The 12,702-nt window shown below is 52.1% G+C and overlaps 1 protein-coding gene across 1 annotated transcript; it reads right to left on the reverse strand.

The window, feature by feature from the left end:
* Positions 1–287: 287 nt before the first annotated feature.
* LOC125514877 (COBRA-like protein 7) lies at positions 288–11,855 on the reverse strand. The gene is made up of 4 exons (XM_087528720.1): positions 11,405–11,855; positions 8,983–9,366; positions 750–1,034; positions 288–657 (listed from the first exon to the last, which is right to left on the reverse strand). The coding sequence occupies exons 1-3, from the start codon at positions 11,853–11,855 to the stop codon at positions 754–756; spliced, it is 1,116 nt and encodes a 371-aa protein (XP_087384846.1). The 3' UTR covers positions 288–657; positions 750–753.
* Positions 11,856–12,702: the final 847 nt, after the last annotated feature.

Consider the following 12,702-nt stretch of genomic DNA (forward strand, 5'->3'; position numbering starts at 1 on the left):
GGGCTTTACCTCCATGACCTCTTATGGCCACATGGCTTTTATATATTTAACTTCTGTTTCTTAGCATTCATATGGTATATACAAATTTTACTGTAAATAATGTACTGCATAAACACATGGCTGCAGTCTGAAAAGGTCACCGCCAGCGAACATTGATGCTTCTAGTGACATAAGTGAGTAGTGAACAGAAAGATATAAGTTAATTTGTATATACCATATGATTGCTAAGAAACAGAAGTTAAATATATAAAAGCATCCAACATAAAGATTCACACCACACACATACAGAGTACACAAACATAGTCATGAGCATCCAACAAAAAGAGTCACACCATATGAGTAGTCACTATGGTGTTGACAACCAAAACTACATGAAAATGCATCCAAGCAAACCACCATAGTCATAAGCATCCAACAAAAATATTCACACCACACATACAGAGTACACAAACATAGGACAATATTGTTCAAAAAAAGGAGGCACATGCCAAGGGAGCCGCCTCAAGTGGCCTTGCCATGCCTCAGCGCGTCGGTATCAAGTGCCTAATCCGGCTCTGGAGGTGGTGGAGGAAGTGAAGGCGCCAAGCAGAGAGCCATCGCCCGAAGACCTGCAACGAAGATGTCGATGACGTCTCGTTCCCGGGGGCGGCGCCAGAGCTGCAAATAGCCACACAGTTTGAAATATCATGATGGGATGAGAAATCTGCCAACAGTGCATCTATTTATTACAAATGATCACAAGTAGTTACCTGCTCAAGTCAGCAGAAGTCCAAGCACCAAGACGGCCCCTGAGGCCAGCCACCTGTGCCCTCCTGAGAAGCGCTGAACAGGGCTGCTGCTGGGCAGCTGGGGGAAGTCGTCTGGTGGCGGCATCGCGCACTCGCTGCCGTCGAAGTATATCTTTCTAGGCAGTGCCCACCCACCAGAAAAGCTAAAATCCTTGCCCTTCCTCAGCAGGACCTCTGTCTGCACAGTACCATCCTGGGGCAACATCTGGTTGAAGCGTGGGAGCCCCCAGAAGAGGCCTGTGTCGTCTGCAAATTCGAGATGTTAGTCTTGCAAGAATTCAGAGTACTCCAAATGTTATGGTATAGTATGCAGGTTTGAAAATTCAGTGCACATCTTGGAAACCTAGCATCACATCTTGGAAACTTCTACTCAAGAAAGATCTGGAACTGTTGAAACACAGAACTAAGCAACATCTCATTCAAGATTATCAGGACTGGATTGAAACAAGAAAAGAGACACCTCTGTCTTTGATCATTTTGGCTATGAAGGAGTTGCCATCTCCCATCTCGTGTGGCTATGACTATTGTTATTATGGGTTGCTGGCATATATATCTTTTCAATCAGAGGGGCCACACGGCCCCCATTTTCATTACGAAAATGGAGTCACAGCATACAGACCAAGTCCCATACAAACTTAACTTCGATGCCTAACATATGTAACAGGAAAAACTACTCCTATATCTTGAGGCACTTCAAACTGCACCTACAGGATGCTACAACAAAAGAACGAGCCCAAAGCTCAGCCACTACATATGCATGCCTAACATTCTTTTGCATTAGGGAAAATAAACTCCTACAACCTGAGATACTAAACTCCGCACCTACAGGTTGCTGGCATATATGGATGCAGAGGAACAACAAGTATTTAATCAGATCAACCCTAGCATCGCATCTTGGACACTTCTACTCAAGAAAGATCTGGAAGCTGTTCACAATCTAGTGTCCCGAGCGACGAGAGATGTTTTCAAACTCGGGCGAGCCGTTGGGGGCGGTCCTAGGTGCCGCGGGCGGCGACTCCGCTTCCCCCGGCGACCTCGCCGCGGCTGATGCGTGGGTGCAAGTTCGGCGGGGCCCGAGTGGCGCCCCGGTGTGCCCGGCTCCGGTGTGCTCCTCGGAGTCGGGGCGGGGGGTGTGCGGTGGTCATTTCTGGGCCCTGGCGGCGGACGAGTTCGACGAGGATGGGACTTCCCCGCCGCGACTGGCTCCCCCGCCGGCTGGCGCGACCCTCGGCGACTTCGTACAGGTGGCGGTGGCGACCGGCGTCGGTCGGGGAGAACGTTGTCGTCGTTTCGCCCCGGGGGGCAGTGGATCTCGGGCTACGGCGGTGCGGTGCTGGAGACCACCGACGCCCTCTGCGCCGAGCCCGCGGGTGGACCGCGCCCCCTCGTCGTCCCTTGGCCTTGCGGCGGCCTCGGCGGCGGTCGAGGAGTGGCCTTCGCTCCCTCTCGTGCCCGCGTCGGCGTTGTTGTCGGCGGCAGCGGCGCAGGTGGCGACACGTTAGGGTTACCGCTGTCGGGCGGGGTGGCTGCCTTGGGCCAGCTTGCGCTTGTTGGGCCTGGGCCGGCCTCGGGCTGTCTTGGGGCCCAACCGTCCTCAGGGGTGGATTCCTGTGGGGCTGCGGGGGGCCAGGTGGACGCTGCTGCAGCTGGGCCTGGCTCGGCTGGGCCATGTGCCTCTTGGCCTGTCCAGGTTGGTGCCCGCGAGCCCTGGCCGCGGCGCTATATATGGCTGCGCAGGGGCGTGCGCGACCCCTCGCTAGGGTTTCTGGCTCGTCCCAGTGAGGTGCGGCGCTTTAGGCGGTTTGCCAGATCTCTCTCCCCCCTTCCTCCTCCTCCACCCCTCACTTGCTCCTTTGCTGCGGTGGCAGCCATGGGAGACCGGCGAGCAGAGAAGAGGCCGATGGATCCTCCGATCCCCGACGAGGAGCGGCGGCGTGAGAAGGCGCTGCGGGAGCAGGCGAAGCGTCGTCAGCGGGCCAGGGCGGCGGGGCGTGAAGATGGTGGCGGTGGTTTCGAGCAAGGCCTAGGTGGTGGTTCCGGCCAGGGCTATGGGGGTAGCCATCGCCAAGGCTATGGCTCTGGATCTCACGGGCGCGAGGGGGATTGGGGTCCTCCTCCCCCTTGGTGGGGCCAGCAGGAGCGAAAGAAGAAGCGCAAGAATGGGGCGCGGTGGCGCGAACTGGAGCGCAAGCCGTAGGAGCACCCACTCTGTGGTGGGGGCCATGGGGATCCGTTGGCCAAGAAGCCGCGGGCGTCGGCCGTCCCGCTGGCGGTGGTGCTGCCAGACGCGCTGCGCGGGTCGGCGGACACGCCCATTCCAATCGAAGAAGAGGGGGACGAATGCTTCAAGTGCGGCAGGACCGGGCATTTCCAGGCCAAGTGCACCTTTCCTCCCCTCTGCGTGATCTGTAAGCAGGAAGGGCACGCCTCGGCCTTTTGCCCGACGCGGGGCAAGCATCTCCACCTTCAGATCATGGGAAGTGCGATACCGGGTGAAGGGTTTTTCTGCTTGGACTTCGAGGAAGAAGAGGAGGTGGAGGGCAATGATCTCCAGGCTGCCAATGGGGCTATCTTGTCAGCGGAGCTAGGGAGGCTCTCGCTGCGCGTACTCAAGCAGGAGTTGAAGCACATGTTTGCGGGGGACTGGGATTGGCAGATCTCTCAAGTGGGTGATGATGACTTCACGGTTACTTTTCCTTCCGCGCATCTGTTGCACATGGCTAAATCTAGTGGTAAACTGTTTCTCTCTATCAATGATATTACGGTGCGGGTGCGTGATTCTATCCAGGAGACCATTGTGCCTCTCTCCATGCCGAAGGTGTGGCTCCGTCTCCATGGCATCCCCAAGAAGTACCGGCGCGTCGACCGCCTGATGGAAGGACTGAAGATGTTGGGCAGGCCCATTGTGGTGGACGAGCTCTCACTCATCCGGATGGGACCGGTGAGGATGAAGTTTGGATGCGAAGCTCCGGACAAGATGAATGGCTTCGTGCAAGTATGGTTCAATCATGATGGCTTTGACATCAAGGTGGAGGTGGAAAGACTCCCGAAGCGCAGGGTGAGGGACCAGTGGCGCCAGGTTCTGACAAGGCTCCTCCCCGCCCTAGCGACAAACAGGGCCAGCCTGGTTCGGGGACCGGGGGTGCGACTGGCCAGCTGCAGGCTACGCCCGTGGCTCAGGGAGGGCCGGGTACCGCCATTGCCAGCCACCAGCAAGATGTGGAGATGGCCTGCCGTGACGAGGAGAATGAGGACAGCATGCCGGACACGTCGATTGACACAGAGACCTGGGATATGCTGGGCCGCAAAGCTCTCGCGCTCGTCGAGGACAAAGAAGTGGCGGCGCCGAGAGCGCTTGCGATTGCGGATACGGCAGGGAGCAGCCCGCCACCGGCGCGCACGCTGCTGGGGGGATTTTAACCAGTCGAGTTGGCTGGCGCTGGCTCCATGCTCTCGGGCGCCCCGGCCTCCCCCAGTCTGCTGGGCTCTGACACGGGTGTGGTGCTCAACGAACCATCCATGCAAACCCCGTTGTCAAGCCGCCGCAGCGCGGGGGGTTCCGGTCGTGCTCCCAAGAAGACGGCTGGACGCAAGCCTTCGGCCAACCCCGCCGTGCTTTCCCTTCCTTCGCCTAATGCATCGGCGTGCGTGGACCTGCAGGCGGCTCTGGGCTCTGCGGGCGCATCGGCCAAGGCTCGGCGCTCTCGCGCTTCTCCAGTGTCCCAGCGCGCACCAAGTGCCCGGGCCAAGGCACAGCTGGGAGAGCTGTCATCCATGGAGAGCGCGCAGCTGCGCCTTGCGGAGAAGAATCTCGAAACTGCAGGTAATCCCCCCCCCCCTCCTTTAAGATTCTGAATGCTTTTACAGACCCGGAACTTGTCTTGATCCTAGATGATAGCGGTTTTAAAGTAGGTGCGGAGAGCGGTGAGCTAGTGTCGTTGATTCTTGCTCGCGAAGATGCCCAAGCGGCTCTGGCCGAAGCTGTCGTGTTGGCAAAGGCCAGGGAGGCCTCTGCCACGGCTCTGGTTGTGCCAGACCCTGTAGGGTCTGTTGTGCCGTCGGGTGGGGCTGCTGAAACCAGGGAGGTGGAGGCTACCCCCTCAACGAGCCGTGTCCCGGCTAAAAAACGTGTGGCAAAACCGGTGACATCCAGAGGGGTGCGCCTTCGCAATCGTATTATCTGATGCGCTACCTTTTCTGGAACATTCGGGGCTGCGACCACTCTGGCCGTCGTACCCAGCTTAAGGAGTACATTGCCCGAGAGTGTACTGACGTCGTCGCGCTTCACGAAACGATTAAAGCTGATTTTACGTATAGAGATTTGGCAGCTTACGACCCCCCTTCATCATTTTGTATGGGGCTGGGTGCCTTCTGTGGGTCACTCTGGCGGTCTTCTTGTGGGATGTAACAGTGATGTTGTAAGCTGGGATGTGGGCTCGTTTTTCATTGCAGTTACGATTAAACACAGGATTTCTCTTGTTTCTTGGGCGATTATTTGCGTCTACGGACCGGCCGATCATTCTCGGGCGGCTGATTTCTTGGGTGAAATCCAAAGCTTGGTTGGGGCCAAGCAAGCCGCCAACGTCCCCATTGTCCTTGGGGGCGATTTTAACCTTATTCGCTCGGGAGCGGATAAGAACAACCATAATATAGACTGGCCTAGAGTGAACTTATTCAATAATACTATCGTGGCATGTGCCCTGCGGGAGATCGCTAGGACAGGCGCTAGATATACGTGGACCAACAAACAACTCATGTGTACGCTCGTGGCAGAAACGCGTATTGGGTCGGACCACGTGCCGCTGATCTTTAGCCTCTGGGGAGGACCGGATCAAGCGCAGCCCTCGTTTCTACTTTGAAACAGGGTGGTTTGAGGTCGAGGGTTTCGGTCCCTTGCTCATTGCGCGCTGGGAGCGTGCAAGAGCTGCGGTCGGCTGCTCTAGGGGTCCTCTGGACACTTGGATCTCGGCGGCCGGTGCCCTTCGTGGTTTCCTCCGTGGGTGGGGTGCAAACCACGGGAGCGACGCGAAGCGCGCTAGGGAAGCTATAATCGCTGAAATTAAAGCCCTCGATGCTCAAGCTGATTCCAGACCCTTCCTGGAAGCAGAATGGGCCAACCGTTACGCACTTGAGAACCAGGTGCTTGCCGTTCTTAGGGAGGAGGAGGAATACTAGCGTCGTAGGGGCGGCGTCAAGTGGATCACCAAGGGCGACGCGAATACGGCCTATTTTCACGCCTTTGCCAACGGCCATAAACGGAAGTGCTCGATTTTGAGACTTCAATCCGATCAAGGGCTGTTGGTTAGTCAGGCCGAGATCGCGGCCCACATCTATGACTTCTTCCTCAGCTTGTTCGGAACAGCCGAGGAGAAGCCCTTACACCTCCGGGCTGACTTCTGGGGAGAAGATGCCCGCGTGTCGCAAGCCGAAAATGACTTCTTGGCCTTGGCTTTCTCCACGAAGGAGATCGACGAAGCGGTGAGAGCAATGAAGATTGACACTGTGCTTGGCCCGGATGGCTGGCCGGTCGCGTTCTTCCGCCGTTTCTGGCCTGTGCTTAAAGACCTCTTTTACGGGATTATTAATGGTTTTGTGTTAGGTACGGTAGACGTTTCGCGCCTCAACTATGGTGTCATCAGCCTCATTCCCAAAGTCAAAGGGGCCGACACTATTAAGCAGTACCGTCCCATCACTCTTATTAACGTGCCTTTCAAGATCAACTATAAGGCTTATGCGACTAGACTTGCCCCGGTAGCGCAGCGCGTTATCGATCGCAGTCAGTCCGGTTTTCTCAAAGGTCGCAACATTCTCGAAGGGCCGATAGTGTTGCAAGAGATCGTCCACGAGCTTAAACGCACTGGGCAACCGGCCGTGCTCCTCGAGCTCGACTTTGAGAAAGCATACGATCGCGTGAACTGGGAGTTCATTCGCGAGGTGCTGACTCGGAAGGGATTCGAGCCAGGCTTTGTTCACCGCATCATGCACCTGGTCTCGGGAGGCCCGACTGCTGTGTCGATTAACGGAGAGGTTGGGAACTTCTTTTGCAACAAACGAGGACTCAGGCAAGGGGACCCCTCATCGCCTCTGATCTTCAACTTTGTTGCGGACGCCCTCTCAGCCATGGCTAAGGACGCCGGCCACATCCGCGGTGTGGTTTCTCACCTTATTCCGGGAGGACTCACGCACCTTCAATATGCGGACGACACCTTATTGCTCTTTGAGCCTGACGATCATAGCGTAGCCTCGATCAAACTCATCCTCCCTGCTTTCGAACTCATTTCCGGCCTTAAGATTAATTTCCTTAAGAGTGAGGTGATCGCCATTGGGATGGACCCTCTGCTCGCTACTCGTGTCGCCAACTTGCTTAATTGCAAGCTAGGGAACTTTCCAATTAAGTACTTGGGCCTGCCTATCTCGAATAAACACATCTTTATTCTTGAATGGGAGCCCTTGTACGGCAAGGTGGCGAACAGGGTTAGCCCCTGGCGCGGCCGGTTCCTCTCCTCAACGGCCAGGCTGATCCTCACTAACTCCAGCCTCTCTTCCCTTCCTCTGTTCACTATGGGCATGTTCTTGCTGGCTGATGGGGTTCATGCCAAGCTTGATACCCCCAATCCAAGTTCTTTTGGGAAGGAACTGGGATCAAAAAGAAGTACCACCTGATCAAATGGGCCGCGCTCTGCCGCCCTAAGAAATTCGGGGGCCTCGGGATCCTTAACTCCGAACTCATGAACGTCGCACTCCTAACCAAGTGGATTTGGAAACTCTCCCAAAACGAGCAGGGGCTTTGGGCAGACATTCTTCGCGCCAAATACTTCCCTGATGGGAATTTCCTCACTTCCAAAGCTAAGGGTTCACCTTTTTGGAATGGGATACCAGAAAGTTATGCCCGCCTTCACATTAGGAGCCAAGTTCTGCATCAACAATGGTTCCTCAACGCGATTTTGGCTGGACCATTGGTTTGGCACGGAACCCTTGTGGAAAAGCCATTCCGCTGCCTATCAGTTAGCCACTAACGTTGATATTCTGGTGGCTGACGCGCTTCGCACCAACCCACCCGCTGTATCCTTCAAAAGACCCCTCCTCGCTAACGAACGAGCCTGTTGGGATGGGCTCGTTGCTGCTTTGGCGGGAGTGGTCCTTCGCCCTGAGGCCGACTCGGTCTCCTGGGCTCTCTCGCGCTCTGGGAAATTCTCTGTTCAATCCCTGTACAACAAATTGACCGAGGGACCGACCCTGGACATAGCTAGGGGGCTATGGAAAGCGTCTATCCCCTTGAAGATCAAAATTTTCTTGTGGCAGATGTTTCGGGATCGCCTGCCCTCCTCTAATAACATCGCTCGTAGGAACGGGCCTTCCGATGGCTCTTGCGTTCTATGCGGACATCACGAAGATGCCAACCACATCTTTTTTAATTGCTACCTGGCCCGCTTTGCCTGGAGTGCGGTTAGGGAGGCTTTCGATCAGAACTGGAACCCGCTCTCAGCTCGGGACCTCCGCGCTATTCTAGCCACTCATAGGGCGGTTTTGGCCGTGTGTTGTGGAGATGTGTGGGTGCTTTGCCGTGGGTCATCTGGACTACGCGCAATAAGATGGCTATTGAGCACAAATTTCCTTCTCACCCGGCTGACATTATCTTCAAATGCCACTTGTTCCTACAGACATGGACGCCGTTGGGGAAACGGCGTGATGCGGATCGGATGACGGAGGCTATGGAGCGGATACGGTTGATCCAGATCGGCGCCCGCCACTAGCTTGCCGTTGGATGCGATCTTTTGGACTGGCCGCCTGTGCGCTGCTTCTTATTTTCTTTCCCTCGCAGGCTTCGGCCGGTAGCATGTAACGTACCTTGGCTGCGGCCGTTTTACTTTATGCTGTTCTGTGTTGAACTTGTTAGATTATGCCTTGTGTGGGCTTTATTAATTTAAAGCCGGACGCCTCCGGCGTCTTCATTCTAAAAAAAAGAAAGATCTGGAACTGTTGAAACACAGAACTAAGCAACATCTCCTTCAAGATTATCAGGACTGGACTGAATCAAGCTTTTAGTCTGTTAAACTCTTGATTTATACATGTTTCCTATAGCAGGAATTGGCTAGATGGGATCACCCATCCTTTTTCTTTTTTGCTCCCATTTGTATATATACGTTTAGTTATATTAATGAAAGAGGAGATATGAAAGATTTGAACAACGTACTGATCGTGCCGCGCTGCACAAGCGGCTCGTAGGCGAAGCTGAAAACTTGGGTCAACTCCTGTAGACTCGGGTGCTGGACGACGATGTTCCAGTCACTGTAGTTCTTGAACCTGTTGAAATTGTTGATCGACAGCTTCACCCGCCAGTACTCGGTGTAGCTCTTCTTGACGTGCCAGTGCACCCTTATCGGGCACATGTGCCCGGTGCAGCGGATCTCGGCGTCCTGGCACTGCGGCGCTGTGGAGGTCCCAGCTGGGCAGGCGCCGCAGGTGCAGTGGGGGCACTCCACTATCGTCCTGCTGTAGAACGTGGACAAAGAGACGCAGCACGCCCGGAACGGGCCCACCGCTGTCTGCGAGTAGAAGCAGGTGGCCTGCCACATCACTGCACACATTGAAAAAAAGAATAGTCATCGGATTAGAATTAGTCATGTTGAGGCAGAGCCAAGATTTCTCAAATACTAGGGCTAAAACTAAGCGGCTATAAATAACGTCTAAAATCACACATAACCGTGTGCATTAGAAGCACACCAAAAAATCACAATATAATGAAAGATGAAGTTCATTCTTATCAGAAGAGAAAATTCGGTGAAAACATGTGAACAATTTAACGAAGTGCGTCATTAAAAAAGTTGACACCAAATTAATGAAGACATGATTCATTATTCGAGCCCATCGTTTCTTCATTAGCAATCACAAAAGGATCTAGATATGGACATAAGTTCTTCTTTGTGAATGGACATAGGTTAAGTTAACTGTTCATACAAATTTTGAGGACTTATATATTTAACCAAAGAAAATTGACTAAAGTAGTACAATTGACACCATCAACTCATTAATTTTTGACTGACACAGAAAACTAGGGAAGTAAATTTTAGATGATACAAACTAGAATCAGTGGCAGAGGTACAAAAAAATTGTTGGGCGGGCCAGAGTACACATTTTTTTTGAAGTACTGAACCATATATAGTGTTCCATTAGAGATATTGGCCACCACTCAGTACCTTGTGTTCTCACTGATTACAAGATGAGCAGATGCATAATTGCATATGTATACTAGTCCAAACCAAAATAAACCATGGCATTTGACCATCTATATACTACTCCAAACCAAAATGACAGTAAACAACAATGCCTTTGCTGTGAATTTGTAAGCTTCAAATCAACAATTTTACAACAGTACCAAATAGACCTTGAATGGATTATTTGGACAATTTGGGATTTGGGGGAGGGATGATTCAATGAACAATGACCTATATGGAATTTAGTGAAAGAAAATCAGAAACGATTCAACTCAGTTTACTTGCGCACCACTTGCAGGGATTCCGAATTTCAGATGGATTGGAGAAGGAGTTGCCTCCCAGTCCCCGCCGTCCACTACTGTCGCCGTTGCCGGTTTTGCTCTCGGCTCATCGGCTGACTGGCTAACTCGCTGGTGGGCCGTCTAGACGAGGGGTGGGAGGGACCCAGGGAGGCACTGATTTGCGCAGGTGGCCGGTGGCCGGCGCGGCAGCGGTCGGCGGCTGCGCCGTGAGGCGGCAGTTGGTGGCTGGTCCTGGGCACATCCGTTGTGTCCTCTTTTTTTTTCGAGGAACGACTGCTATGTGCGACTCTGTGTCTGTGTGTGCCGTGCCGTGTGGTGGAAGGGTGACGCGTGTTGTGGGCTGCACCAACGGTGGGCTGGCCGGCTTGGCATCATGCCTATAATTTCCGGACTAGGCCGGCCACGGCCCACTCCTGGACTGAAGAAGCATGGACTGCCTGGGGCTGGGCCTTTACCAAGTCTAAAATTCAGAAGAAAAAAACACTCTTGCAAATAGGTGCTACTTGGGCCACGCCTGAGGCTATAGCCCCAGTTGCCCCCCCCCCCCCCCAGGCCCAATTTCGCCCCCCAGACTATATAATAACTATCTAAAGGAAACTGATACACCTAAAAAAAATCTAAAGGAAACTGATTTGCTCAAAACATAAATCTAAAGGAAACTGATGATTCTAAAATAAAAGATTAAAAACTTCCTGACAATCAATTTCTACAACGACATCTTGGAGACCACTTTCTATGGCAAAAAGAACAGCATCTCGGCAAGCTAGTAACTCTGTAGATAATGGATCAGAGATAGCCTGATACTGATGAAGCTAGATAGACTGGACAGATTGAAGTTCATCAAATGAACAGCTAGCTAGATAGATTATGCTAGACAGCAGATCACCTTAAAGATAGACTAGGCTGATTGAAGTTCATCAAATCAACAGCTAGGTAGATAGATTATGCTAGATAGATCACCTTGAAGATAGACTATCCTCGTACGTCCAGATTATGCTAGCTAGATAGATAGACTAGACCGATTCAAGTTCATCAAATCAACATTCTAAGGAAACTGATGAAGCTAGAATGCTAGATAGACTAGTAGAAGAAGACGTACTCAGCGCCTGGACGTGCCGGTGCTTGCCGATCCGAGTCCTCGTTGGAGCTACCATTGTAGCGTTACTGCACCTATAGCCAGGCACCCCATGGCTGAAGTTGAAAGGCTTCTGGGGGATGCCGTCGCTCGAGGACTTGAAGTTGCCGACGTGCATGAGGAACGCCGAGGTGGCCGCCTCGCTGTTCTGTGTCAGCGAGGACAGCACCCCGCCCCGGCAGCAGTGGTCCACCTGACGGGCATATGGCACGCCCCGCGCCAGATCAACCATCACCGGGTGCTTCTCGCAGCTGTGGGCGCCCACAAATAGGCTGCAGTTGCCTTGCTCGGTTGCCTCTGCGCCGGTCGTGTCGTAGATCACCTCGTCGCCGGCCCAGAACCAGCTCAGCCTCCACCCTGGATCCTCGACGTGGCGGTAGAGCTGGTAGTTGTGCAGGCTAACCAGGACCTGCATGCAATAGAGATTTTGGTACGGTTAGCTCTCATTGATATAGAACCCTTTCTTTACTAGTTTATTAAATGTCACAATTGCTACAAAAAGAAATCAAAATATTATGAAACAGTTCATAACATCTGAAAAAAAATTCCAGTAATTCTAATCACCTTCATCGATCAATCTAAAAAAACTTCAGCCCATTTTGTCCACTAATTTTAAAGTTTGGACATTTTTTTTGTAAGATTCAGCCAAATTTGGCTTAAAGTTTAACTTATCTATTCTTGATCATACAAAAATACTCCAAAATGGCCTAAAACTTTCTCGGATTGATCAGGGAAGATAATTTTTTTTTTCAGATTTTAGCGGAAAAACAGATATATTTTTTAAAAAGCTCAGATTTTTTAAGCTTTGAAATGTTTATTTTTTTCCAGAATGCTAAGCTGAGCTTAATTGGCTGTCCCTCTAGTCACGAAAACATGGGCTACGTAATTAATTAGAAGTTTTGTATTTTTTAATGTTGGTCCCTCTAGTCACTAAAACATGAAAATCCCTATAGTTGAGGTTTTGTGTTACCTCAGCCATGCATATAGGTTATGTGTTTGTGCAATTAATTTCCTCTAAGAAGATACCTTTTTCTAGAGACATTAGAATAAATATATAGACTACAAGCTAAGCAGCAACAATTTTACCTTGTAGCTTTCCTTTATTTCCTGGAAATCCCAGCTTATGGTAATGTTGCCGGTTGGGTCGAGGACGTCGTACGCATCTCCTCCAAAAACGCAGCACAGCAGCACAAGGATCAGTGCCATCCTGCAGATTTTTTGAAGTTAATTAAATTTGAACACATGCCTATAAAATTTATAAT

Source organism: Triticum urartu, chromosome 6A, assembly GCF_056163025.1.
Source record: "Triticum urartu cultivar PI428250 chromosome 6A, HENAU_Tu73, whole genome shotgun sequence".
NCBI lineage: Eukaryota > Viridiplantae > Streptophyta > Magnoliopsida > Poales > Poaceae > Triticum > Triticum urartu.

Excerpts from the sequence above, each read along its gene's own strand:
- LOC125514877 (XM_087528720.1), bottom strand. The coding sequence starts at position 11,855 with ATGCAGGTCCTGGTTAGCCTGCACAACTACCAGCTCTACCGCCACGTC. Across the intron at positions 9,367-11,404 it reads CCGGCACGTCCAGGCGCTGA|TGATGTGGCAGGCCACCTGC; the intron begins GTACGTCTTCTT and ends CAATGTGTGCAG. Across the intron at positions 1,035-8,982 it reads TGTGCAGCGCGGCACGATCA|ACGACACAGGCCTCTTCTGG; the intron begins GTACGTTGTTCA and ends TCGAATTTGCAG.